Source organism: Brachionichthys hirsutus, chromosome 20 (assembly GCF_040956055.1).
Source record: "Brachionichthys hirsutus isolate HB-005 chromosome 20, CSIRO-AGI_Bhir_v1, whole genome shotgun sequence".
Taxonomy (NCBI): domain Eukaryota; kingdom Metazoa; phylum Chordata; class Actinopteri; order Lophiiformes; family Brachionichthyidae; genus Brachionichthys; species Brachionichthys hirsutus.
In genome coordinates, this window is record NC_090916.1 from 5,990,402 (window position 1) to 6,012,242 (window position 21,841).

General features: G+C 44.0%; 3 protein-coding genes and 2 long non-coding RNA genes across 5 annotated transcripts; 1 reads left to right on the plus strand and 4 right to left on the minus strand.

The window, feature by feature from the left end:
* Positions 1–296: 296 nt before the first annotated feature.
* Positions 297–6,017, minus strand: ints9 (integrator complex subunit 9). Its single transcript, XM_068753830.1, has 17 exons — positions 6,003–6,017; positions 5,563–5,690; positions 5,329–5,389; positions 5,122–5,184; positions 4,870–5,009; positions 4,538–4,624; positions 3,899–4,019; positions 3,644–3,778; positions 3,449–3,560; positions 3,112–3,292; positions 2,867–2,927; positions 2,255–2,426; positions 2,035–2,159; positions 1,331–1,498; positions 932–1,030; positions 697–834; positions 297–620 (listed from the first exon to the last, which is right to left on the minus strand). The coding sequence occupies exons 1-17, from the start codon at positions 6,009–6,011 to the stop codon at positions 447–449; spliced, it is 1,974 nt and encodes a 657-aa protein (XP_068609931.1). The 5' UTR covers positions 6,012–6,017; the 3' UTR covers positions 297–446.
* A 537-nt stretch (positions 6,018–6,554) lies between these two features.
* On the plus strand, positions 6,555–11,372 carry pla2g7 (phospholipase A2, group VII (platelet-activating factor acetylhydrolase, plasma)). Its single transcript, XM_068753686.1, has 11 exons — positions 6,555–6,817; positions 7,041–7,156; positions 7,270–7,420; positions 7,927–8,020; positions 8,118–8,186; positions 8,837–9,008; positions 9,388–9,501; positions 9,885–9,976; positions 10,066–10,236; positions 10,436–10,584; positions 10,675–11,372. The coding sequence occupies exons 1-11, from the start codon at positions 6,751–6,753 to the stop codon at positions 10,773–10,775; spliced, it is 1,296 nt and encodes a 431-aa protein (XP_068609787.1). The 5' UTR covers positions 6,555–6,750; the 3' UTR covers positions 10,776–11,372.
* Positions 11,373–12,474: 1,102 nt separating this feature from the next.
* Positions 12,475–12,906, minus strand: LOC137909054 (uncharacterized). The gene is made up of 3 exons (XR_011105989.1): positions 12,862–12,906; positions 12,711–12,774; positions 12,475–12,540 (listed from the first exon to the last, which is right to left on the minus strand). It is a non-coding gene; the product is annotated as an uncharacterized lncRNA (long non-coding RNA).
* Positions 12,907–13,285: 379 nt separating this feature from the next.
* On the minus strand, positions 13,286–13,632 carry LOC137909031 (uncharacterized). Its single transcript, XR_011105988.1, has 3 exons — positions 13,582–13,632; positions 13,433–13,499; positions 13,286–13,359 (listed from the first exon to the last, which is right to left on the minus strand). It is a non-coding gene; the product is annotated as an uncharacterized lncRNA (long non-coding RNA).
* Positions 13,633–14,600: 968 nt separating this feature from the next.
* Positions 14,601–20,481, minus strand: tdrd6 (tudor domain containing 6). Its single transcript, XM_068754073.1, has 2 exons — positions 14,832–20,481; positions 14,601–14,737 (listed from the first exon to the last, which is right to left on the minus strand). The coding sequence occupies exons 1-2, from the start codon at positions 20,479–20,481 to the stop codon at positions 14,601–14,603; spliced, it is 5,787 nt and encodes a 1,928-aa protein (XP_068610174.1).
* Between the last annotated feature and the right edge of the window lie 1,360 nt (positions 20,482–21,841).

Below are 21,841 nucleotides of genomic sequence, written 5' to 3' on the forward strand. Positions count from 1 at the left end.
GGCAAACCAGGCTCCATTACGGGTTTGTTTAGAGAAGTGCAGCCAGACAGTTCAGTAAGAAGAAAATTAGTTTCATGAGGAAACTGAGCTGCCATCTAATTTAAAAGTGAATCGTAATTTGAAATGCAAATGATGCACATTTCCTGTTTAATTCCTTTCACTTCCTCTGGAACCCTGAAGCTCATGACTGATGAAGTTTTACTATATTAGTGTATCTGACGGAAGAGGCTGCAATGTAGACGGAGAAAATCTTGGAACACTTTTGAAAAATCTTTTATTACAAAATATAACTGGATTTTATAGCAAAAAAAAACTGCCCAAGTGTTGCGATGTTAAATAAGATTAAGGTGCAGACAGTCATATCCTCTCCGTTGCTGTCCACAGCCCAGTAATAGAAATACTGTTTAAAAAAACAATCTACCAATCAGGAGACAAAGGGCTTCCGGTCAGAGTTTCTGCAGGAAGCGGAGCACCAGGTCGCGCAGCGTTGTGCGCAACGGCTCGCTATCACAGACGATGTGTGTCCCGTCCTCCTCCAGCTGAATCAGCGCGTCCTCCTCCTGCAGGTGAAGGATGTGTCCGTCTGCCGTCTCCTCCACCTTCACCTCTGTAATACCATGCTGCAAGGGGGGGGGGGATGCACACAGGTTTATATGCGCTGTTTTTCTGCGTCGACTGTCTGCGACGGCTTGTCACCTTATGCAGCGTCGCCAGGAAGGCTTCAAGAGGCACCGCTCCGCTCAGGAGGGGTTTGGGGGCCAGCATCGCTGGAGGCTCCTCTATCACCCGCTTCCTCTTCTTGCTGGGGGGCGCTGGAGGTGGCTTTGGTACCGACTGCCAAACACGGGAGACGAAAAAGTTCACTTCAACTCAAAGGGGAGCGAACAGTGTCCACAACTTCACATGCCACAAGAAATGGTCACACACTCACCTGCAGGGTGTGTTTGTTGTCCCTGGAGTGCAGGACTGCAGACACTGTTGCGAGGGAGATGCCGGGTTTAATCTCAGAGGGCACCAGGGAGTTGGCCAGCTGGGGGTAGAAAGTTCAGACTTTATACCACCTGTGGAGTATTTTCATGATGCTTTCCTCCAGCCCCCCCCCCCCCCCCCCTCCATACCTCACTGTTTCCTACCCAAACAGGAGCAGTGTATTTTTTTTCATTAGGTATGCCCTCACCATCTGCTTTCAAAGGGCCTGATTTGATCTTTTATTTGATCTGAATCTGCTTCTTTGAACCGATCAAGTTGAAGAATATATTCACACACACACGGGAGTTTAAGGTGTGTGAGCTGCTGCTGCTGCTGCTGCTGCTGCTCAGACGCCGCTCACCTCGGGCAGTATGTAGACGCGTTCGTAGCGGCGCCTGAAGGGCAGGTTGAGGACGGAGCAGCGTCTGTAGGGCATGGGAGGGGGCTGCAGCTCCAGCATCAGATCGGAGCGGTGGGACTGGGTCAGCGGCGGCTGGGCGTACTGCTCCGGACACACAACGTGGACGGGCTGCGGGAGGCGAAAACAAAACAACTGGTAAACAAACGCCTGTGGGAAGCAGCGGCCATAATAACGTTTATTTCATGGAGCGACCGATCCGACTGATTCTTTGATTCTCAGGAGGAAAAGGATTAGCTGCTATGAAATGAAGTGACTCACATATTCTAGCCATGCAGCTTTTACTGAGCTTAATTTGATCATTATTAAAATGTATGCGTCATACAGGAACTAGTCATTGAATGACTTCCATTTAAACCTCCGTTGAGCATCCTCTCCTCCTCTGCTCTGAATAATAAATGATCCCATCACGGTCTTTGTGACTCTGCCTTTTAGCTTTTAAAACAACACAACTGCTACTGATTATTGCGCTCCCAGTGCCGAGTGGTTTCCAGTCTATTGGCCAGCTATTCAAATCTTCTTAAATGAAGAGGATTCCATTCATAAACTCAGCTCCTGTCGGCTGGTTCATTTATTTGCAGCCTACAATCGACGCGAACGGAACATTTGTCATATTTACGGACGGCAATCATCGTCATCGATCGTACCTGGACCTCCTTGAGCAATTTTGACACCTGGTGGAAGTTGAGCCGCGTGTCAATGGGACAGTAAACGCACTTCATAGCGAGCGGCTGGTAGGGAGCCAAAGCATCCAGGTAGGAAAAGTCCGGCTCTGGTGGAAAGACGGCGACATCGCACGGTCTTCAGAAACATTTTGTTCTTCGCATTCGCACCTGTCGTGGGACACTTCCATACGGCGGCACGCACCAGTGAAGATGATGGTGTTGAGGCTCGATTTGCCCCACAACTCCATGAAGTGAACCACGTCACCGAAGCGCAGCGACGGGTGACCGGTGAACACCACGCACGGCTGGCGGAACTCGCTGCTGAAGTCTCCGTGGATGCTGGGGTAGTGCTTCAGCTTGTTGGTCTGGATCAGCTGAAACGATGGAGCAGGAAAAGGAAACTGAAGCCAGATGTTCTTATTTGAGTTGTTTATTTATTAATAAACGATTATCCTGATAAGTGCTCCACATTTTAAACTAATTTGGAGTTTAAGAGTTTTCACTGGCGTTAAATACTGTCTCCATGGAAAAGGCTGATCAACATAAAACACAGATGAATATTTACTTGCTGGATGTAGTTGTTAAATTAACACACATCAAAGTCATGCTGATTTAACGCGACACTGACAATTCAGAGTCTATTCGCAGCATTTAAAGCGATTATTACCGTCTTGTACTGGTACAGAACTTCATTTACAGTAGCTTCAAAAACCGTTTCAGGGTCACGGCAGTTAATATTTGTCAGAAGGTGATGAGGATGTGCTGCCATATACCCAAACGTCCATGCAGGACGTGCAGCAGCAGCAGGACTCACCTCTGCGTGAGGGAACGGAGGCTCGGGAAGATACACCTTTGATTGCTTGTTGTGGCAAAGCCTGAAGCAAAAGCGAAGACAAATAATCAGATCCTCCCAAAATTATCGCACAGAAGAGTTAAAAAGGTCGCTGAGAACAAGCATCGCTACACGATATGAAACACTGCGTCAGGGTCAAACACCTTTCCTGCTGCTAGACCTTTAAATGGATTTCTAAAATGAGATGATTCGCTTGCGTTTCTCACCACTCAGCAAAGATCTGAGAGAACTCCAGCGAGCTGTTGGCGACAGGTGAGATGAAGTAGAACGGCGTCGTCCCGAGGTTGGCGCTCTCAATGAACTGGTACAGACACTCCAGGAGATCATATATGACCCCCGAGGAGTAACACGGGACTAGCACGTTGCCTCCGGCGCGAATCGTCATGGCTACAGGCACAAACAATACCAACCAATCAATGAAGTTCTAAAAGATTCACCAATCACCTAAAGCCTAAAGCATGTATAAAAAAGTGTTTACTTACATAGGCTTAACGTTTACGACAATAATGATACAAATTATGTCAGCATCCACAAACAGCTCACCAAGGTTGTTGCAGAACTCTCCCAGCATGCCGTCTGGGTTGGCAGTGGGCATCTGGGTGAGGCCGGTCAGAATCAGAACATCGCTGTTCTTAAGCGAGCTTTGATCCATCGGCTAACAGAATGCAAGAAGAGCGGTTTGAGCAGGTGTTTAAAGCGGTTCAGTTCGGGGAGCATTCGAGGGCGTGATTGGCCGACCTGTGGATGTGTGGTTAGGAGGGATGAACCGGAGACATAGGAGACTTTCTCATGATGGGACTGGATGATCCAGTTAGAGCTGCCCAGTGAGTAACCAGAGCTCAAGGGGGAGACCTGAACAGCACCAAACAGCTCCTGCAGAGAGCAGCAAGAGAACGATCGTTAACCCTTCACCGACAGCGTAACGTCAGACAGTCTCAGAGTCGGTGTCCGTGCGTCTCTGCAGAGTCCGTGTCTTAGGAAAGAGGTTCTTACCACTTTCTGTGAGTAACCCACAAGTTGCACTTTGCTGAGGGCGGAGTTGATCTCCTGCATGCTGTAGCATCGCTTCCACGTCCAGACATCGACAGCATCCTTCAGCGGCCCCGGGAGGAGCCTAAAATAATTAAAGATTTCAGTAAAAAAAATGTTTTCATGAAAACAAAAGTAAAAAAAGAAAAGATCAACAGAAAAGCAGTGAAAAAAGTTGAAGGAAAAAAGCCGAGATACGATTGTGGTTATCGTGTCACATTTAGAAAAGAAATAGTACACCAGATTAAAATGTGATACTTTTAAACAGATACACAAACATACATTTCTTATTCTACTACTGTCAACGATAAATAAAACAGAATGCAATCCGCTACAAACATCCTGCGTTCTCGTAGTTACGTACATTAAACAATGGTTTGCGGTGAACATCTCCTTATCGTTGCCTAATAATCCAGCCATGTGCTGTTAAGCATGCCACAACCTTTCCCCAGTTTTTGTCACCTCTCTCCTGACTTTTGAGAAGCATTGCTGGCATCAAATTCAGAATGAGCAGATATTTACAAAGCTGACTTTGTGTGAGTTTAAATTTTCTAGATGCAAACTATCAATTAGTGAATCACAGATTTTCTCACGTCTTCCTACCTTTGTATTTCCTTGTTTTTCCAGCAGGTGGCAGACTGGGTTTTAGGAACTCTCTCCATGAAGTTCACCAGTTCCTCCATCAGCAGTCTGTGGGCAACAAACACAATAATCAATTAGTTTTTCTATATAAATATCTAACTACATCTGTAACCCTAGTCTGTTGGTCATCTGCCCTTTCTGACAAATTATTCTTCAATCTTGAAAGCACAAAATGTCATTATTTCATTATAATAATTGTTTAGATTTTGCTTTTTGTCAAATGTGACAAAAAGCAGCATTTAATTTAATCTAAAAACCATATGAGGAATATTTCCTGCCCCGTATTTTCTTACCTGCCAATCTGCAGGGTGGGTTCTGTTGCATACACCGTCCCAGTGAAGCCAGTGTGTTCCGTGATGTAGGGCAGGGCCATCATACAGTGGTAGTTAGAGATCAGGATGACGTCAATGGTAGACAGATCCAGCAGTTCCCTCTGTGTTCAATACAATGTGGAAAATATTTAGAAAATATGTTTAGTAGTCATATTCTAAGATTTAAAAAAAATAGCTAAATACGCTTGTGTGGCTGCCGTTTTATGAATTTACCTCAGGCAGGCAGAACTCTGGCTGTGAATCCACAAACACTCTTCCTGCACATTCCTTCAGCTCCTGGAAAGAAAGAGATGTTTACTTTACAACGATGAGTTTGAAATTAATTTATATTTAGAGAGAAACAACTTCAGGTGGACTCACAAAACAGTAATAACACATGATCATACGCGTCTTAAAAAGGTGTAGGGATCAAGTCCGTACCTTTTCCAAGTTTACCGTTCCATCCTTCGAGAACCAGCCCAGCAACTTGGAGAGTCTTGGGCTAAACAAACACAGAAGCAGGTTGTTTAATATTGCATTTATTGTAAACAACTGGCACATTGTACATTTTGTCCCTATTCCTGATATATTGTGAAGTTGAATATTTTTTTGCTTCCAAAAGCACTAGAGTGCAAAACATGAGAGGAAGGTGACATTCTCGTCTTTGGCTCTCACCTGTGCACGAGAGGAAGGGGCAGGAAGTTGAGGACAGAAGTGGTGTCCAATCCGCAGTCCAGCATGATGGTGGTGGATTTGAACTTGAGGACATTGCAAGGAAGGGTAGGATGCCCAGAGAGGCAATACTGAAACAGAAGACAGGCTTGTCATGAGGACTTATGAGCGTGAGACGAAGACAAGAGATGACGGGACTCTAATAACGCGTGTAGAGTTCCGCGACAAAACTATTTACCAACAGTAATTTGACCAATTTTATACTGAACGTTTATTTTAAATAGATTACCAAAAAAAATAGCTATTTGCTAGTTAACGTTAGCAAAGACGAAGGCTAGCTCAACTAGCATCTCTGTACATATTGGTAAGATACAATGAACGAGAATCCATTACAAATGTTAAACTGGCTCTGGCTGCAGCACGTATGCAGTCAATTTACTCACCAGTTTCATTTTCAAAACTAGTGATGGAGGATAACTTAGTTCCGTGTGGTCGGTTTCAATAACATTGTCCTTCAGTGTTTACGGAACACCGCTGGTAGTGTTACCATCGCTTCCGTCCTCTACTGCCCTCTATGGACGTGGAGGGTGCTTTTAACTTTGAAGTTAAGTTTATAACACGAAAGAAAAGCACCAAACAGTAAACAAAAAGACCCAACAGCATCTTTATGAATAGCATGGAAAGAAATATGTATATTTAATATAAATTAAAATGTTGATACTTGTAAATAAACGCACGTGACAAGGAACGTCACAGAGCTAGTTCCATCCAGATCGCTGGTTGCAACAAGACTTCTTCTAAATAAACGTTCCCTATAATTATGATAGTAATATGTATGATCACGGTGGTTAATCATTAATTTTATGATAGTATGCACTGAGTTTTAGATGAGTTGTCATGTAGCTGGGGAGGGATCACGTGACGTCCCAGCGCTTTCTCTGGCTTTAGCCCCTCCCATGCTAGTAGTGGCTACTGGCTAAGCTAACTGTAACATAACAACCTGTCAGCCACTCCCAAATTGACTCAGCGCTGTCAAATCTCGAAAATGTGTCACTTTGGAAATGTTACGACATCGATGCAGTTACATAGACTCGTCATTTATGTAAACCTTGTTTTTTTGTAGTTCTATTTGCGGCTACTAGCTTACTATTACATACCTGGGTTCGCTTCATTTTGCCACCGCGGGGGTCGATGATTTGCCATGGAGGGGGATTTATACAACTTTTAAGCAGGAGGATTTACAAGCGGCTAAAGACAGGTAAGGCGACAAACTACGACGTACAAATGTTTTCCTTTCGTTAAAAGTTCGGGGCACATCTGCGCGCTGTTTCCGTTTGGCTGTAGTGAAATGAGTAGTTTTATTATTCTCTTGTTGAAACATTTCGGCAGCTGATTTTGTCGAGTCACGCTAGTCTCCACCACCCTTGTCCCCGAGCATCGTCATGACTCGTCAAATGAAATGTCTCTCTTTACTTTGACAGAGCAGAGTAGAGACACCGCCATGGGACAAACCAACTGTAATCATCTCGGGATCCCCCCAGCCAAGGGCCCCCATCCTGTGGGATGCACTGACTTCATGATGGACCACACTGTAAAAGTATGATTTATATATTCCTCAACATTAAGCCAATGAATGGTAAACATGAAAGAAGTTTTTTTTTGTGTGTGTGTGTGTGTGTGTGTGTGTGATTGCTTTGGTCTCTTCTGCAGGGCAGCTTCTTCCGGCTTTACTATCCTTGTCGACAGACTGATAAAGCAGAGAAACCGGGATGGATCCCGTCTCGGGAATATTTCAACGGTCTGGCGGACTTTATGAAAATCAACAGGGCTTTCAGTGAAAGGATTTTCAATCATCTCTTTGGTAATTTGTTATTCAGAATGTGCAGATTTTATTTTGTCTCGGGTGAACGCTGTTTCAGGTAGCCTCTCCGGGACAGGCAGAATCACACTTCTGTTTTATTTTACATGCTTTCTGTGGGAACTAGTTTGTTGCTCCTCAAAAGACCAGCCCGTATATCATATATATATATACGTATATAATATATAATGTGTTATTTTCTATCCTCAGAATCCTACAGCAGCGGTGACATTTGTAGTCAATGCTTTTATTTTTTTAACTTGCGCCACACATTTCTTTATTGTCGTCAAAGCTGTGCTGCATTGTAATTGAGAGAACTTAATAAGCACTTTCACTTCACTGCACAGCCAAGTAAGAATAACTCTGTCTTGTCCACAATGATTACAGGTTCCCTTTCTGATTTCTAATCTTCACACTCTAGAAATGGCTGCAAATCAGCGGCAATGAAATGTTTCAAACTATACCGACTTGGAATTCTGCTTTACGGAGCTTCTATTTTTCCATTTCAGGGTCCTGTAAGATTCCAGCCTACTTGGATGCTCCATTTCAGGCAAAAGAAAAATGTCCGGTCGTTGTGTTTTCCCACGGCCTTGGAGCATTTAGGTAAACCCAATCTATTTCCCCATTGCACTTTCTGAGGGAGAGGTTCTGCTCACATAGCGGCCGCTGTAAATGCTGCATCTCCCTGGTGTCTCCCCAGGACCTTATATTCAGCTGTGTGTGCAGAATTGGCCTCTCACGGCTTCGTTGTTGCTTCCGTGGAACACAGGTCAGCAAAAAAAAAAAAGATGTTTTATAAAAGGCATGTCTAACCAATGCGTAGATTGTCTTCGTATTCTGTATACAAACTAGAAAAGTGAAACCCATTGGAGGAAATGCTGTTTAAACACGAGCCAAGCAAACAATACTCGAGGTCAGGCCTGCTCTGCAAGCGGCCGCCTGTTTTTCTGTGCATCAATAGCACAAACCAGGTCATCACATTTCTTTTGAGCGCAGAGACAAGGGGACCATATGGAGATGAGCATAATGCCCACAGCGCTGCCACTTGTGATCCGAGGGGCTTGCTCCGCTGACCGTAGCCTAAAGCTAGAGCTGAAGCACGTGCTGGAGTTGTGACATGGTTAACATGTTCCACGTGTCTGTCTGGTGGCCTGAGGTTCAGTCCAGCCACTCAGCAAGTGGTGCGTTTGTCACGCCGCCAGATTAGATTGCTTATTCCCTGTCGGGAAGAAGTCAGATTTTGACCTCGTGCAGAGCTGCAATAAAAGTTTTTATTATTAGTTATTATTATTATTAATGATCTGAAACCTTGAAACTGTCAATTATTGTGGTTCTCTTGAAGCAGGATGTTCATGCTAAAACTCCCAATATTCCCTTCCTATTGAAGTCACCCTGACGGTGTGTTTCTTCACTGTGCAGAGACGAGTCGTCCTCGGCTACGTATTATTTTCGTGAGAAGACGGAGTCGGAGAAGGCGAATACGAAAGTGCCTAAAACATCCGATTCATCCCCGGACGACTTGGTGAAGGAGTGGATCTACTACAGACCCCTGCGGCACGGAGAGAGTGAATTCCCCCTCAGAAACAAACAGGTGAGCACTTGTCGTGTGCGATGGGATGTAAAACCGGGCCTGCGTTACTCAACGTAATGGAGTCATTGATACAGTCATTCCTCTTGTACATGCGTGGGCTCGGCAGGATTGCGCAACATGTGACCTTTATACACACAAACCCAACAAGCTGCATGAGTCAAATCACATTCTCGTTTCTTCTCTGACCTTTTTACCTGATAAGGAAGATCTGTAGCAGAGTGAATGGCAGGATGTGATCTCAGCCCAGGATGGATGTTTCAGCGTTGCAGGAATGATTGTGTATAAACTGCTCTTTATTATACTGCCATCGGTCTTCATGGTGAATTGTGGCCGCCTTGAAGCCACCCTCTGCTGTTTGTGACTCTGCTTTCATTCCCAGGTGAAGCAGAGAGCAGACGAGTGCATTCTGGCTCTGGAGAAACTCACTCAAATCAACTCGGGGACACCCGTGCAAAACGTTTTACGAACACAGTTCGACTGGACGACCTTGAAGGTACTATTTTGTTACATTTTGTGTTCTGGTTTTTGTAGATGTTCCGTTGTTTCGTCCTTTCACAATAAGACAGGAAGCGTCTTCCTAACAGACCAGTGGTTGTACAAGAATGAACATGTCAGAGGGAACATGCGTTCTTTTTTTTGTGTTCGGGGGGGGGGGGGGGGTTACAGTAGATAACGCACCACAGTGCAACTTCCTTTTCCTTCTGTTGCTCTGACAAAATCCTTTATAAGAACACGGGCCACCGCTTTGGAAAAGAATAAAATGAATCGGATACACAGAGGCAATTTTTGTTTTTGTTGTGTGTCTTGTTGTCACGTCGAGTCTCATCCCCAGTGTGCGGAATTATAATGTAATCATTGTTCCTTACCGGCTGACAGAACTCCATGGATCTGTGTAGGATAGCAGTCATGGGTCATTCCTTCGGAGGAGCGACGGTGATTGAGGTTCTCTGCAAAGAAGTCGCATTCAAGTACGTGTATTTGAACGACCTCCATTTATCGCCGGGCCGCCGTGTCTTTAAAGAATACGATACAAGACGTCAATTATTTTTCTCATCAGGTGCGGCGTTGCTCTGGATGCCTGGATGTTCCCCTTGGACAACAGCATCTTCCCTCAGGTCAAACAGCCGCTCTTCTTCATCAACTCAGAAAAGTTCCAGTGGGCAGGGAATATTGTCCGAATAAAGAAGCTGGACTCGGCCGCCATACAGAGGAAGATGATCACCATCAGGTATAAACGGACGCATTTTAATTTTTCCCCCAGATGACATAAAATGTATCTTTTCAATAACTCTGAACAAGCGGCTGTTAGTTTCAGCATTTAAAATGACACACTATGTTCTCTTTTAACCTGAAACTAAATTTGATTCCGTTGGTGGTGGTTGTTGCATCGGTTAAACGGCTACCTTTGACACGCTTCCCGTCATCAGAGGCACAGTCCACCAGAGTTTCCCGGACTTCACCTTCCTGACGGGAAACTGGATCGGGAAGCTGTTGAAGCTGAAAGGAGAGCTCGACCCCGAGATCGCCATAGACCTCTCCAACAAAGCATCGCTAGCTTTTCTTCAGCGCCATCTCGGTGAGAGAACTGAAGGCTCGCACCGTCATGTCTTCTGTGTGTTCTGCTGCAGTTCAACCAACAACAGCCATCTTTAATTTTGTTTTGCAGGTTTAGAGAAGAGCTTTGATCAGTGGGACCCGCTGATTGATGGGCATGATGAAAACCTGATTGAGGGAACTAATGTCACGATGATTCAGTCCTCCATCTGATCTGCCGGCGTGTACTGCAGGGAATGCCAAGAACCTTCTGGCCATCAGCTGAGGACCCCCCCTCCCCCCCGCCGGACTCTACCTCACCAGCAGCACAGATTTTTCTCTGAATGCGAAACACTCAGTGGACGTGTTCTTTTCTTTGTTAAATCATTATTACCTCCCAACTTCTTAATTTAAAGTATTTTAATCATTCTCAGTGAGGTGTATTTGGAGTTATGTCAAATGCTGAAAGCTTCACTATGATTGCAGTGTGACTGTGCGAGGAGGCACAGAAAGGTTATTTTAAAAAAAAAATGGGTAAAATGTATTTCAGCTGGTTACTAGCTGGGATGGTAAATTAAATGTTTGTGTACCGATTCAGGAGAGGATCCTGCATAAATCAAATCATGAAAGAATACAAAGACTCAAATGCTGCGTGAAGATTTCATGTGCCTTACCTGTCGTACTGTTCGTCCTTAAACACTACCAGTCTGAAATATCTGCCATTTATATACAACTGAAGCAAACGGTTTGTATAGCCAACGCATTTTCTGCTGTTTTTGTAACCAGCTCAGGAACAGCCCATAATGATCCAATAAACACTTGTGGAAACATGTTTGTGTCAAACAGGTTAACATTCTGACAAACTCCAGGTTATTTTCTATATTTCTTTAGGAGACTGAAAATGTCTTTTTGTAGAGTGATTTCTACAGGTTATAGCATTTTAATATTATTAATAAAACAACACAACTGAGACGCTAAAAACGAGGAAACCTCGACTCTTATCTTGAAGTGTGTAATCTTTATTTGTCAACGTAAATGTATCCTCGGCACAAACAGTGCTTCAAGTGAAACGGTACAATGAACACTGGAGAACTCAACAGTACAAACTGTTGCTGAACTAAGGCACTTTAAACCAGATGGGTTTTTTTTTTACCCCAATAAGAACAATGAAATCAGACATTGGGCCAATTGTCAGCACATAAAACAAAGACTGCCATTGAAACTACAGAAGAAAACTTGAAGCATTCGTTGTAACTTAAACCATCTGTAGCTGGTAAATTTCGGCTTGAGGCGCCTGACGAAGGAGACGATGCGTTTACTCCTCATCCTGCTGCACATCTGGCAGAGAATCTGCAGGCCAATTGATGATCTTCAGCGTGAGATGAGTTATATTTGTCAGCTGGGCCTCTGAAACGAGAGAGAGAAAGTTCTTTGTTTTGTTATTGGGTTCGGTCTTCGCCGCACAGACTGCACATCAAACAACAGAGCAGAGAAACACAGTATTAGATTAGATTATGATCCGTGCTGGAGAGGAACCAGGAAACGGAAGGCAGCAACTCCCTGATCGTTTATATTCTGAAAAATCATTAATATTATCACGTACCAAAATCAAAATCATCCGCAGAAAGTAGCTCGTCCTGAAGTTCGCCGTCACCAGAACCCTAGAAGACATCAAAACAAAATGAACGGTCTTTCATTTTAATAGTAGCATTGTTTTCACAAGGAAACCAAATAAACAAAAACACGAAACAGCCAGAAATGGATTTGCATTTTAATCCCCTAATAAAGTGGCATGTCTGCCTCCACAGTCTAGTTGCGTGTCGATGAGGAACACAAATTAGACCTTGTAACACAACGCTGCTAATTGCAGCTACCACACGGACATGCATGAGGATGAACCTGAACCTCACGAGGACGCAGCAGCCTTCCTTTACCTCGTTTTGAGAGGAGGCGGCGCTCACCGGCTGGTCGCTGTCCTCCGCTTCAGATCGCTGCGAGTCTGGGTGAAACAACAATGAGGCATCAATCGAATCTGTTTCAGCTGTCAAACTGTGGATTTATGAACCGTTACTTTCAAATGCAAGATTGCGGCATTAGAGAGTGGATCTTGTTATTTTTTATAATTGTATAAATTCCACTGCGTCGCTGCAACATCACGATATCCGATACCATTACTGTCGTCTGTCAGGCTGATCTGTCTGATGAGAGTGGTCACCTCTTCAACCATGTTAATCTGGAAAGCAACAAAAGGCATCCGCCCATCAGTGATGAGACGCCTTTGATCTATCATTTTCTAAACGTATTGATCGATTGTTGTTACCAAATCTGGATCGGGCTCTGTGCGCGTCTGCGGCTCAGTGTCGCGTGGCGCGGCTGCAAATAAGAGGAACGCGACGCGAAAACATCAAATGCTTTTGATGAGTGGAAAAATATATACAGTAAAAGTAGGTCGACAATTCTGTTGAAGGAATAAGATGATTATATCCCAGTCGTTCTGGACATGAACACAAGAAGACAGAATAGTGGACAATTCTAAAGACGTAATCAAAGAGTAGCTTAAGTATTGATTTCTGTCCAGCCTATTGTGTGGTGTGTAAAACGACTCACCACAAGGAAGCAGCGACTCATCCCGAATCTAGGACCCAACGTCACACGAGATAAAGACGAATGATTTCAGGCAAAATAAAAACAACACAAAAGCCCCTACAGATGCATGTCCATCAGCTCAGCGTGATGTAACTCACCAGTTCCTCTGCCGTTTCACTGGGGTGACAAGGATCCGTCGCCCCGGAGCCTCCAGTGGCGTCCCCCAGTTCATCTGGACCCACAATGCAAATGAACAAGCATGAAATATATCAAAAGTACCCTCATAAGTCATCATAAAGTGATACCTGTGCAAATATCTGTCAATCTAGCCGCCTCTTCGACAACATGGATCAACCGTCCGACACCATCAGCCTGGAGCATCGATAAAGACGCACGTCTCACATGAAAAGTTCTACAGCCCCAGTGTAGATTTTTGGGGATTCACACCCATTACCAGATCTTGAGTGGGGTCTCTGAAGGCGTGGGGGTCACTCGCTGCTGTACGGTCAGCAGGCAAGACTGCAGATACAAACGGCAGGAATTACAGGCGCATCGTAGATGATTCTTAGTGATCCGCTATTCATTGTGACAGATTTTCTGTCAAACCTGAGAGTGTATCCTCATAATAGTCCAAGGTCTCCTCAGCCATCAACTCATGCTACAAGACAGAGAGACCATCCATGATGGTGTCATACGCTGCTACTGAAATGAGTCGTTCGTACAGATAATATAAAACAAACGGCCATGTTCCACAAGAAGAACAGAAAACACTATCCAAAATACAGTATTTGTGTACTTCAACCTGTGGCACCTCTTCCTCTGGGACAACGTCTGCGGCATCAACGTCCTTCTCCGGCAGAGACTCTACGAAGACATTTACTGACTTCAGAACACACAGCTCCACCTGCAGGACTATATTTGCTGACACAAAGTGCTTTAATTTATTAAATATGAAGCAGTTTCTGTCATTTCTTTACAGTTAATTGGAGATTATAGCGTGTTTCACACTAATGGGAGAGCTTTCGTTCGATTTGATCCTATTTTCAGATCATTTAGTGTGAGCCTATGCTTTATGAGTGTGTGTGTGTGTGTGGCTAGAATTAGAACCCTCACCAAAGGCAGGATGTTTACAGGAGGAAAGCTCCAGTTCAGTCTGAATCTGAAAGATGACAAAACACACAAATAAAACTGAAGAGCTGATGAAATGGTTTCCTTGTAAGGGTTTGTTTCCACCCAAATGTCTCTTAAAAACCATAAAAACAACATATGTTTAAACTGCAAGCAACTTAAAAACCCGTCGATGAATGCATGAATTCAACCTGATTATTCTTGTGCCGTTTTGTACCCGGTTTAATAACAATAAAACATTTTGTACCTGCTTTAATTCTTTGGAAACAACACTGGAACAATCCTCTTCATGGGAAACCTTAAGAATATAACACCCACTGATGCATGTACCCCTTTACACTAATATCAATGGTAGCATTTGTCCATGTGCTTGTTCTTCAAAGCCACTGAAACACCCACCATTTCCGCTGATGAGGCACTGCCAGGATGATTCTCCTCAGCGATGGTTTCCTCGCTTTCGACGTCTCTTTGTTTATTTGGATCTGATAAAGGAAAGGAAAACCAAAACGTTGCAGTCACTGACCATGTTGAACCAACTGATTTGGGTTAGGAAGGACTAATTAATGTGTTGCTTACCAACCAAATGAGTGATGTCACAGCCGCTTCCCACACTGTCGGTAGGTACCTCCCCGAGCAGAGGCTCAGCAAGACTCTCATCCAATAGAGAGCTTAAGGGATCCGGCCCCAGTGTCTCCATCACTGAATCTCCCTCCTCCTCCTCCTCAGTGCCTCCATCAGTTTCCAACTCAACCTCATCACAGCTCACGGCGCCACCTTTCTTCTCAAGTGGAAGGAGCATGGATTCTTCCAACTCGCCATCACCATAGACCACCACAGGGGGGCCAATGTTCACATCTTTGGGATCCGTGTTATTTGACATCTCTCGCATTCTCGGTGGCTGAATTTCAGGGATCATACCTTCTCCTAAATCGATCTGATCCCTCTTTTCTTCTGGGAATTCCACACTAGACTCGGAAGCATAATGTTGAGAGTCATTACTACTTGCTAGCTCTGGAACCTCCGTATCAAGGTCAACATCATCATCACTATCACTCTGCTTGTCACTGTGATCTCTCCAAGGCTGAAAGCAAGCAACAGCAGTCCCAGTTTCAGGACTTTCAGCAACCTCCAGTTGGTCTTTCGGCGGTGCTTTGTCTTGCATAGTTGAGTGGCATTGTAGAGCTGGTTCGTAAGAAGTGGTTGGGCCAACTACACCAGGTCGGACATCTGTCACGGAGCTCTTCCACCAGGTTTTCATGGCCTCATTGATTACCTGGCCCTCCAGTTCCATGTGCACAAAGCATTTGAGGTGTCCTTCTTCCATTGTTACTCCAGTGACAGTCAGTTCTAACACCCTGTCCATCATCAGCCCTGAAAGCTTATCTACCGCACCGCTGTCCCAGGATCCGCAAGTATCACCAAAGCCTTGGAGCTCGCACAAAATGGCCTTTGGAGGGGATTCCATCAAGTGGGTGGGCATTTCCATCACATCTGCAACACTGACTTGGGTGACGTGTCCATAGTCTACAAAGCGAACCGACAGCTTGCCTCCATCGTTTTGAATGACCTCTGCACGGCGCCAAGAATGATCGTCTGAAAAAGGAGCGATGCATGGGCTGCCAGGGGTTAGAGTGTCTGGATCAACACATTTGTGATTTGCATCCCCAACTTGTGAGACAAATGATGTTAACTTTAGAAACTCTGAGTCCACAGGCTGACACCAAAACGTCAGAGTATCATTTACAGCAGTGATGCAGACTTCTAATTTTTGCCCCTCTAGAAGCTCTTGCTTGTTGTAACAATGAGGGGAGGCGTTCTTTGCGGACTCTTGTGGGTTTTCTGACATTTGTCTGGCATCAGAGGTCTGGCCAGGCTTTTCTTTCGCTTGTTCAACTTTCCCTGCATTGATGTTAACATCAGTTGCACATCTAGTAGATACTCCATCGTCAAGTGAGACTTCCCAGGCGGATCCTGACTGCTTGACAAATTGGCACTTGACGCCATTTTCTCCATTCCAATTGGTGTCTTCCTTAACAGATGACATCACTTTTAAATCAGAATCTTCCTTCATTCCGAGAGCTGCAGCATTGATCAGCATACAATGTGTGCTGTATGCAGAAAGTTCCAGAAAATATTTATCAAGGCGGGCGATCTTAGCAATTGGGAGCATTGTTGCATTTCCAAAATCAACAAACTCAACAAGCACCATCTCGTTACTGTGGATTTCTTTTACAAAGGCTCGGTACCACAAGGAATCATCTGGAAACACTGCTTGAACGAGGTCACCTGGCTGCACATCTGTGATGTTGACAGTTTGGGGGATGGATTGGGGTTCATTGAGCTTGTCCGCCAGAGAGAATAGCTCATCCTCTTCTCCAACAAGCTGCACATAGAAACTCAAAGGGCTGTTCCAGTGTGAGATATAGACATCTGCTTCCATACCTGACGTGATGCATTTTGAGGGTAGATCTACAAGTTTAGGGAGATTTGCAGCTTCGGTTTTTGCATGAGATTCTCTCCCAGATGACTTTGTGTTAACAAGCTCTGTAGTTTCTCTGGAAAGACACTCTTCTCTTGGTTTGATATTAGAAGCTACCTCAGAACCATTTTTCTGATTATCTGATGTCCTTTCACATGGCTGCCTTTGCTGTGGAGGTTTGTAGAGCTGTAATGGAGCAGCTTTTACCTTATGACGTTTTTCATCAACATGGCTCAAAGGCTTTGCTGCAGTTTGCATAGACAAGCCAGGATCCCTAATTGCACATGCAGGCTTTGGATCAGAAATGTTCATCATGAAGGTTTGATTGTCATCTTTTGTGTCTGTTGTTTGTTTTAGGGCAACTTTTCGAGCTACATGACTCGCACAAGCCTCGAACACCGTCTCATCCCGGTGAGGAATCTGTTCTTTTCTTAGCATCTCAATCTGAAACGTCTTCTTCAGCTTTGAATTCATCTGCATTTTACCACGATACAGCTCAACCTCCAGTTTGCCATCATCTTCTCGGGCCACTATAAGCGCATGAAATTTGCACTCTGTTGCGTTCCTCTCAAACCAGTGGTCCGCTTCACTGCAAACATCCGTGGGGATATCAGAAAGACTGCACACAACTGCTTGTACAGGCACAGACATTATGTCATTAGCCTCTTTGGGAATTGGGAGCAAGTTGGATTTTTCCACCTCAATTATGTCACCATAATCCACAAAGTGAACTTTTATGACTGGTTTTGTGGTCATGATCCTTCCTCTGTACCACTGCCCATCTGTGTACTTCGCAAAGCACAAAGTTCCAAAGACCGTCGGAATCTGTGCATTCGTTAGTTTATTGCAGATACTGCTCACTTTTTTGTTGAGATCTTCAATCACATCAGCATTTCTCTCAAGCTGGCAGTAGAACTGATGGATGCCGTTCACACACGTCACTAGGACTTCTTCACCCGTTCCAACTTTTACATTGTGTGGTGAGTAATAGTATGTGTCCAGGTGGAAAGTTGGCTCTGTGTCTGTCACGGGCGATGAAGCTTTGAAGAGATTCACCATACTGTGGGCGACACTTTCAAAGGGAGTTTCAAGAGCCACAATGTTGAAGACAATCTTCTGCTCACTGTACACAATGGCATATACGGTGCACTTCAAAACTACACACTTGGATGTAGCTGTGTCCACAAAGCTATGGAATTTCGCTATTGCGTCTTCATTCCATTTATTCGTGGCAGATGTGGCATCAGCAGGATTTAAGAGACTGCATCGAAAAGCTTGGCCACGCAGAGTTAAGAATTCCGGACAGATCCTTCTGAGGTCACAGCAGGAGACTCTCTCCGTTTGGCCGTAGTCAACAAACAACACATCAACGTGATGCGTTTCATGTTTGTGAGTAACAAGGCCCCTATACCACATTCCATTGTGGGGATGGAGAGCAACACAAGATGTTCCATCAAGAGGCTCAAACTGACTGTTTTCATAATGAATCTGCAAGTTATGCTGGAGCATTTTCAAGTGCCGTGCGCTTTGAACTAGCTGGCACCAAAAGTTATTTGGGCTTTCGATGCAGGACACAGTGACATCAAGGACGCTTCCAATGGTGAACATGTGCTCCTTGAATGAAGAAATGCTTCCCTGATCCCCAGAAGTGTTTAAAGGCTGGAAAAGCCTGTCACTGTTCCTGAATGCACCGGAGACTCTGGTCTCTGGAAGTTGCTTGTTACAAAGAACAGCAGGTTGCATGGTCATTTCGGTTTTGGATTGTCTCTGCGTCTCAGCCCTTTGAGCAAGGCCACAGCTACACATCAGTGCGCCAAGATCTTTTTCTCCCGCCGCTTTGGGGTCCAAAAGTTGGACATCGTAGCTCTCCTCGTATTTTGCGGTCACGTGTACATTTAGCATTTTATCTGTGACTGCTTTGTTGAAATATTCACAGGAACTTTGGCTCCATCTCCCATCTTTTGGCCTGACACCAGCCAGGGTGCATTTCACAGCAAGGCATGGCAGCTTTTTGAACTTGTCGGGGAGGGTCCTGATGTCGCACCTGTCAGCCACGTCTGTGTTTCCATAATCAACAAAGAACACCTTGACTTTTGTTTCAGTAACTTCGGCCACAGTTGCTCTGTAAAAGTCATCATCTCCAGCCTTGGCCACACAGTAAAACCCGACAGTTGGATTCAGCACATCTGTATTCGATGCATTTTTGCACAGATGGTTGATGCCTTCCATCAGTTCATCAAACTCATTTGCATAGTTTTGTGTTTGAATCCAAAACTCTGACGGGTCAGTTACATGCTGAACAACTGCCACATGTGAGGAGCTGAGAGACATTTCTTCAACTGGGAGCTTCTCCACGCTTGCCTTTTGTACTTTATCCTCAGCAGCCTCAACATGAGAGAAACATTTCGCAGGGTTTCTTTCCTGCTGCGCCGCAGTATTGTGGCCGCACGCAGAGCTCTGGAAGACATAATCATCGAGCGTTTTCTCATAATCCAGCAAACAACGTTCCTGGGAACTAAAAATGCTGTTTATGTTTGCATTTTCATCTCCATAGAGTGTGACATAGTGAACACCCTCAGAGATGCTTTGGTACTCAAATCTTACAATCACGGTTTTGTGTAGAAGAAGGGTCATGAGATCTTCCACCTGGTTGTTTGTCCATCCAACTCCCTTTTCAGTGATTCCGTAAAGAGAGCAGATGTAAGTAACAACAGGCATCCTGAAGAACTCTGCATCCAGTGGTCTTACATTCGCCATGTGAACAAACTCTTTTGTTCCATAGTCAACATTCAGCACTTCAACCACACCGCAGGTAGAGAATACCTGTTGAAGAATCGAGCGGTACCATTTGCCATCCCTTCCTTTTGCAGCACATGGGCCCCCAATCATCTCTGCACTTATATTGCAGCTGAATGTTCTGCCCTCATACCTCTTTGTAATTTGTGCTGTGAGTTTCTTCAGCTCTTTTGAAAACACCTTCAATTGGCAAAAAATCCGCTGTGGAGTTGTCACTTCTGTGACTATGACGGTCTCGACTGTTCCTTCTGACAGTTCTGGGTACATGAAGAGCTTGTCTTTGCGCAGCAATTCGCTTGCTCCTTTTGAGACCTGCGGAGTCTCTGGAGAGACTTCAACTCCAGTATTGGATAAGTGAACAAAGTACTGGAATATGTCTGGAGACAGTTTCTTAGCCATTCCCATCTCATACATTTGTTTGGAGATGCAATGAATCTGCAGGACAAATGTTCCTTGCTGAACTAGTACATCTTGCACCTGTGCCCTCACAGACTTTCCAGACAGGGATTTCAGGAATTCGAAAGCCACTGGAGACCATCTGTTCTCTGGTGAGGATGGCAACACGTTGGCTAGCACACAATGTTCAACTTCAGGTGGCACGGAGAAGTGCTCCTGCTTACCCCATGCCACGTTACTTGTTGAAATGCTGTACGACATTCCTTTGTCAATGAGAAACACAATGTACTTTGAGCCATTTCTCGAGACGATACGAGATCTGTGCCAAGTGCCGTCTATTTGAACCAAGCACTTGTCACCAGGACTTCCTTCATTCTCCCTAAATGTGTTTCCAGGAAACTGAATCTCCTTGGCCAGGCACTCATAATCTGCTGTTCTAAACTCGCTAAACTTTCCCCAGAACTCCACAAACACACAAAGAGGATGCAAGTGGACCTTTGTTATCAGAATTGTTACATCTGATCCTCGTGTAGGGAGTCCTTTGATTGATGACATTCTGTTCGTTTCATGAGTTCCAGATAGTCGTGCCTTATCACCATTTATTAAACAGCTATGTGAGTACCGGATGAAATCTGTTAAATGTAGAAGCACATAACAGACAGAAAAGATAAATTAAACACAAAGACCCTGACACCCATAATTCTTGTTTCACCTGCATGTAAGAGAACAGGAAATGATTTTTGGCTGAATATAACACTTTGCATTACTGATTAATCTGCTGATTATGTCCATATGAAAACATGCAGCCTGTATAATCTCAGAGAGATATTTCTTTTTCCAAGCAACACTCCAGAACCTGCAAAACTTGGTGTACTATCATGTAAAACAGATATATTTAGCATTGCATCCACTTTAGGAAAAGAAAGCATTTATCACTTCCTGAAATTTAAATCTCCCATAACTCTACCCTTCCCATCTACAGAGTGAGAGACTCACATTTTGCCTGTAAATGCACTTATTGTTGTGCAACCTGTCCAATTTCACATGACATTATTTGTGCATTAAGTGTGCCTACTTGTCAGCAATGTCAGTAATAATGGAGTCTAAAAATAAACTGATAATCCTGCAGAAAGTTGCAGATTAATGTCCAGGTAATTAAAATGTATTATTCATCTTTACAGCTGCAGTATGAAACACCAAAACACTGATTTTCTTTTTTTTTTTCTTCTCATAAAATTGGATACAGTATGTGAGAAAATTTAATTATCTTCCAAAATACTCACTTTTTTTGATCTTTGATGCTCTACCGGAGATGGAGCACAACTCTTACTTTAGTATGTGCAGTGGAAATCTAAAAAACACAAGCCCAAAATAAAGGTTAAAGACATTGACACTTAAAAAAAAATCGCATTCAATTACATACCGAGCAATAGTAGTAATCACAATACATTATGTATTTATTCAAGGTAATGGCGCACAGACACTTCCGTTCATTCACGAGTTAAGATTTTAAAAACCATTAACAGCTTTTAAATTAGGGCAACAAGTCCCATGATCATGTGCGACTTCAATACATTTACATCATCTTTATGTCTTTGGTTTTAATTAAAAGAATTCTCAGCAACAGAAATTACATACTGCGAAAAAAAGAAATTACATACTGCACATTTGAAGCATAAATACGTTTGCTTTCACAAAATACTTCTCGTCTCTTGAAAAAAATTCACAACAGAATTTTAACAACAGTTTAATTTGTTGCTTTTGCTCTATTTACACAGAATTTTCCTCAACAGTAATTTCTGTTGTGGATAAAGATGAATAATATGTGGGTCAATCCAGAACGGGATTATTGATTTTATGTGTGAGGACACTGAGCTATCTCAGTTAGAGCTCCCTCAATATTGTCTCTTGTTTC